Source organism: Phoca vitulina, unplaced genomic scaffold, assembly GCF_004348235.1.
Source record: "Phoca vitulina isolate PV1807 unplaced genomic scaffold, GSC_HSeal_1.0 scaffold11, whole genome shotgun sequence".
In the NCBI taxonomy this organism is placed as follows: Eukaryota; Metazoa; Chordata; class Mammalia; order Carnivora; family Phocidae; genus Phoca; species Phoca vitulina.
Genome location: NW_022589714.1, coordinates 49,253,748 through 49,259,747, shown reverse-complemented (window position 1 = coordinate 49,259,747; position 6,000 = coordinate 49,253,748). Strand labels below are relative to the sequence as shown.

The following is a 6,000-nucleotide window of genomic DNA, read 5'->3' as shown; positions in this document are numbered from 1 at the left end:
CCCGTATAAAGTCTTGCCTGGTTGCGTTTTGTGCATCACTTTCCCTCCATTGTAAGCTCCCGGAGGGGAGGGGACGCGTCTGTTTCCTCCTCTGGATTCGCAGGGGCGGCAGGGGCCTGAGCCAGCTCAGCCCAAACCAAGTGTTCGGGGGGAGGGAAGCGGGGGGACGTGTTTAAGGCCCAGGGAAAGGGCTGTGGGAGGCGAGGAGGGAGGCTGGGGTCTGTCAGGAGGAGGCGGTGAGGGGCAAATGCCCGCGCTGCTCAGGCTGGGAGGTCCGCCGCCGAGCCGGAACCCAGTGACCCGGGAAGGCTCCCCTGAGACGGGGTCGCCGCCGGCAGAGGAAAGACGAGCCGTGGGTGCTGGTGGTTTGGGGGCGCGGGGGGAGCCACCGACGGTGCCGCCGTCAGTGTCTTCCAGGAGCCCGGGTGACCGGATCGTCTCTGTCCCCACAGCTCATTTCTTATTGCTGATGAAGGCCGAGTGTCATTATTCCAACGGGACGGAGCGGGTGCGGCTCCTGGTCAGAGGCATCTATAACGGGGAGGAGTACGTGCGCTTCGACAGCGACGTGGGGGAGTTCCGGCCGGTGACGGAGCTGGGGCGGCCCACCGCTGAGTACTGGAACCGCCAGAAGGACTTCATGGAGGAGATGCGGGCCGCGGTGGACACGGTGTGCAGACACAACTACGGGGGGGTTGAGAGCTTCACGGTGCAGCGGCGAGGTGAGCGCGGCCCGGGGGCGGGGGGTCGTGGGGGGCTGCATGTGTGCGTGTGTGTGTGTGTGACTGTGAGACAGAGACTAGGGCAGGAGCGAGCGTACAGGGTCTTGAGCAAGTACAAGTTACAAGGATCCACGTGAGAGTGCGACGTCAGGGACAGTGTGGTCTGTGTGACTGTGCGGAGTGTGTGGTTGGGATTGTGTGGTTGTGTCCATGTGTAACTGTGGGGACAGTGTGGTGTGTCCGTGTGTGACTGTGGGGACAGTGTGGTGTGTCCGTGTGTGACTGTGGGGACAGTGTGGTGTGTCGTGTGTGACTGTGGGGACAGTGTGGTGTGTCCGTGTGTGACTGTGGGGAGAGTGGGAGGGGTGCGCTGTGAAGTGAGGGGGACGAGAATGAGTGTGAGCTGGGCTGTGGGCCTGGATGTGGGGGATGGGTTGGGAGAGTGGGTGTGCGGGGAGGACACAGGAAGGGGCATCTGGCATCCTTGGTGGCCCCTGAGGGAGAGGTGAGGGGGCGTCCGGAGCCCCAGGTGGAGGGAACACTAGGCAGGTGGTTGGAGATCTGGGGAGGGAAGTGGAGGGTGTCCTGGTTGGGGTGAAGGTTTAGGGGAGGGGAGGGGAGGAATAAAAGATTGGGGAGAATGTGAGGAGGCCAGTCACCCTGTGTTCTTGGCACTCACCCTTCTTAATCCTGAAACCCCTGAAGAAAGTGTGTCTGTGTCTGTGTGTGGGACCATTTCTTTGACAAAAAGTGTCTGACTAATTTTTGATGGGTTGAGGGGACCTCTGAGACCCCTCTGATCTTTCCGAGGCTGCTTTTAGGTCTCAACTTCTTGCTTTTTTTCTTTCTTGTTTTGTTTTTTTTTAATTTTTTAAAAGATTTATTTTAGAGAGAGAGAGACGGAGAGAGAAAGAGAGAGAGAGAGAGAGAGAGACCACAGGCAGGGGGAGGGGCAGAGGGAGAGGGAGAGAGAAAATCTGAAGGGGACTCCCTGCTGAGCTGGAGCCTGAAGGAGAGGGTGGGAGGGAAAGGGGGGCTCCATCTCAGGACCCTTAGATCATGACCTAAGCCAAAACCAAGAGTCATAGTGTATATATTCTTACATACTTGAAATGATTTTGAAACTAGGTTTTTAAATTATATTTTTGTTACAAAATATATTGATACTGTTGTTTTTATAATGATGAAAGTATTTAAAGAGTTGCTTATGATTTCCTTATATAGTTGTAAGAATTCACCTCACATTCACCTTTGCTAGACCTTTTTTTCAATATTGCCAAATACTCAGTTGAAAATTTATCTTGTTACTTTTTAATTTCTATTCCTTTGATTACTGAGGTTCTTGAACATTTTTTTTTACATATTATTTCGCTAATCATTGTAAAAATTATCTACTGTCTATTATCTCTGGGGTTTTGGTGTTTTTCTCAGGGATTTTATGCATGCTTTATACATAAGATTATTAATGCTTTGCTGACATTTGATTTAGCATTTTCCCTAGTTTTTGGTTTATATTTTGGTTCTGTTTATTACTTTTCCTGCTAGGAATGTAAACATTTTGATTTAATGAAATATACTACAAAATTGTTAGCGGTGGTTTCTCATCAGTCTTAAATCTACCATTTTATGGTATTGTAAAAAGGTTTTCCCATATTTCTCCTTTTACAAAGACAGAAATTGAATTTATTCAAGCTGTAGTGTCAGGGATGGTCTCAGGCACTAAGGATACCTGTTAGTGAGTCTCAGACCCTGTCCTGAACTCAAGTGTTAGTTGTAAAAGGGAGACAATTATAAAATGATAACAATTCCAATAATAGATATTTTTGTAGTGCAAAGAAGAAGGATTGATCAGCTGAGTGCAATTATGAGAACTTTTTAAAATAAATGAGTTTCCTTGCTTTCTCTCTCTTTCGGGACTCCTCCTGTTCTTGGGACTCGGCTCCTAGAGCTAGAGAATCACCTCTGTCTTTCCTACTTCCCAGGGTAGAACCATTTCTGTGTTGTTTTAAGGTGTGAGTGTAGCATTCCCAGGATTTCATACTCTCTTTCCCCATCTACCTCAAGCTGTTCCCCAATTCATCCACCCTGCTTTGAGTCATATTTCCTCTCCAACAAAACAAGGATAATAAGTAGCTAACACATACTGAAGGCTAAATTTCAGTTACTGTTTTACGCACTTTGGTGCATTAATCTTCACATAACTCTAAGAGTTAAGTTAGTAGCACTATTCCCCTTGATAGGTGAGAAAGCTGGGGCACAGAGGAATGTGAAAATTCTCCCAGGATGAATCAGTAAAGTAGCAGAGTCTGGATTTGAACCCAGTCAACCTGCTCCAGAAATCATGTTTTTAATTAAGACACCATATGCTTTGCAAAACTTGTAAACACTTCAATTCAGAATAACTGCTTCACACAATGAAAAATAAACCCCACAAATTTCTCCAATATCTCTCAAATCTAATGGATCCATACATTCAGAATGAAATTCATGACTTATGATACTGGCTCTTATTGGGCCCCATGGCCAGCTTTGGGGGAAGCCTGCTTGAGACTCAGCCTGGGACCAGAGACTGGAGACAGTGAGCCAGCCAACCAGGAAGACTGACTCTATCTTCCTCACTGAGTCCCTCTATCACTTCTCTTGTAGTTGAGCCTACAGTGACTGTGTATCCTACGAAGACCCAGCCTCTGCAGCACCACAACCTCCTGGTCTGCTCTGTGAATGGTTTCTATCCAGGCCACATTGAAGTCAGGTGGTTTCGGAATGGCCAGGAAGAGGAGGCTGGGGTCGTGTCCACAGGCCTGATCCGGAATGGAGACTGGACCTTCCAGACCCTGGTGATGCTGGAGACAGTTCCTCAGAGTGGAGAGGTCTACACCTGCCAAGTGGAGCACCCAAGCTTGACGAGCCCTGTCACCGTGGAATGGAGTGAGAAGTTTTCTGACCTCCTAAGTTCCTCACGCACCAAGGAGGGGACTTTGCTTATTCCTGAGCGTCAGGGTTCTCCGTCTTTACACCATGTTTTCATTTGCTCCATGTTCTCTTCTCTTCAGCACAGATCACTGGGGGTAGCTTGGTAATTGTTTCCACAAATACGTAACTCCCTCGGAGGCGATTATGCCTGGCAGGCAGAAAGAGGTCATCCCTGTTTTGAGCCCTCCATGATATCACAGGTCACGGTTCGCCCCTGACCCTGGGCACCAGTCCCCTTCCTCGGGCTGGGCTTCTGCTTCGGGCACTGTTGCTCTGAACTGTTCATTGTGATGTAAGAAGAGGCACAACATCTACAATGTAGGGACCTTCCTGACATGAGGGAAATCCAATCTCAGCTCTGCTTTCTGTAAGCTCTGTCACCCTGGACAAGCTACTTAAACCTCATGGAGTCCCAGGCTCCTCGTCCATCAGATTTGAAGTAGTAGGTTTATCAGAGTTATGATATTTAAATGAGCTCATTGCCTGAGTCTTGTACATATTCAGTGTGATTTTTAAATCTCTTTATTCTCTTAAATCTCTTTAAATCTAGTTCTTTCAGGGCAGACTTCTTCCCCCATTCTCAAAGCTCTGAATCCCAGTGTCTCCATCAGAGAAGTTGAATTTGGTATAAAAATCGCTAAAACTGCTTCTTCTCTCAGGGGCACAGTCTGACTCTGCACAAAGCAAGATGCTGAGTGGAATCGGAGGCTTTGTTCTAGGTCTGCTCTTCCTCGTGGTGGGGCTGTTCATCTACTTCAGGAATCAGAAGGGTAAGGCACCTGTTGGTGAGACTCCCCCTGGACTTTTCTAGGGGAAGAAATATGGCTTTAAGTTAATTATCATATCAGTGGCCCTGTATAAAACTTATATTAACCTGGTCAACCTCAGATTTCCTGGAAATCCAGAAATCAACATTCCATGGTTACTATGTTGAAGTATAATAGGCTATGGCCTGTGGAAATAAGAAAAAAGTTAACAAGCATGGAGATCTCGGGTAGAGACCCTGGGGCAAATGCAGGAAGAGCCACTAGTGAAATCGCCCTGGATTTGTGTGACAAAAACTTCATGGGTCATACCTCTCGCTTCTTGGCATCATGGGATGTGGGTTGTGGTGTTAGAGAAATCTAAGGAGGGGACTTTGGGGCTGGGGACATTGTATCTGGGGACAGACTTGCCTCCATACTTTTAAGTATATATGTTCCCCCTCTCTTTTCAGGCCACTCTGGACTTCAGCCAACAGGTAATGCTCTTCAGTCCTCTTTTAGAGGTAGACTTGGTCTCCTAGAACTCATGATAGACACAAGCCAGGAGGCAGAAATAATGGGAGGATTGAAATGTGATCAGGCAGTTTGCAGTAAAGCTTCTTTTCACCACTAAATAAATGGTCTGCACTCTCTAAAGTAGCATTAGCTCAGGAAGACCTAAGAATATGTTCTTCTTACAGCAGTGCTATCACTCGAGGCCCTGAAGGCTGCTTGGAGAGGTGGGTCTGTAAACAACACTCTGCTCTTTCTCTGCAGGACTCCTGAGCTGATGTGCAGATGGTGATACTCCAGGAATAACCTTCCTTCCCAGCTTCTTTGCAGAGTGAAAGGCTTCCAGCTCTCATTGCTCCACAAATACAATGCTTTCTCAGATCGGGTTGGCCCGGCTTCAGTGACCCTACAGCATCTGTCCTCCCTGGCTCCCTCTGCCCCGTCTTTGACCTGGGAACCCCAGTGTGACTGCAGTACCTCATCTGCATTCTCTCCAGGTCCCCTTCTATGCAGCCCTTCCTGCCTCCCTTACATGGGAACTCACCTTCTGCTCACGTGTCCTTATAAGCTTTTCTCAAATAAACATGGGGTGAAAATCATTTGCTACATATAGTTTCAAGGAAAAGAAGTATTAAAAAAAAGACAAAGGGACGATTCCATCACATTACAATCATGGTTTTCATTTATATTTCTGAATTTTAGTTACATGTGAATCTGAAGCTTTCCTTGTTTCCTGCCCTGTTTTTTCTTGGGTCTTCTGCATTCTATAATTCAGCGTGCTTTCCTGAGGTGAAGGAAGCCCTTAATGACCCATATTGTGGTGATGTTCTATGTCTCTGTGTTCTCATACACAAACACACAAGTTCCTTCACACCATGGGATGTGAAAGAGGACAACAAATATAAGAAATGCAGGTTCCAGTTCAAAATGGTGACATAGGAAGATCTTAAACTCACCTCTTCCTACAGACACACTGAATCTGTAGCTGCAGGGGGATCATTTTCCTCTGAAAAAAAAAAAAACACTAAAACTGGCAGACCCCTTTACAC

At 47.4% G+C, this 6,000-nt stretch overlaps 1 protein-coding gene across 1 annotated transcript; it reads left to right on the top strand.

Annotated features, from left to right (window-relative positions):
• The first annotated feature begins 207 nt into the window (after nt 1–207).
• LOC116635898 (H-2 class II histocompatibility antigen, E-S beta chain-like) lies at nt 208–5,550 on the top strand. Its single transcript, XM_032410209.1, has 5 exons — nt 208–722; nt 3,369–3,650; nt 4,355–4,465; nt 4,912–4,935; nt 5,216–5,550. The coding sequence occupies exons 1-5, from the start codon at nt 248–250 to the stop codon at nt 5,227–5,229; spliced, it is 906 nt and encodes a 301-aa protein (XP_032266100.1). The 5' UTR covers nt 208–247; the 3' UTR covers nt 5,230–5,550.
• Nucleotides 5,551–6,000: the final 450 nt, after the last annotated feature.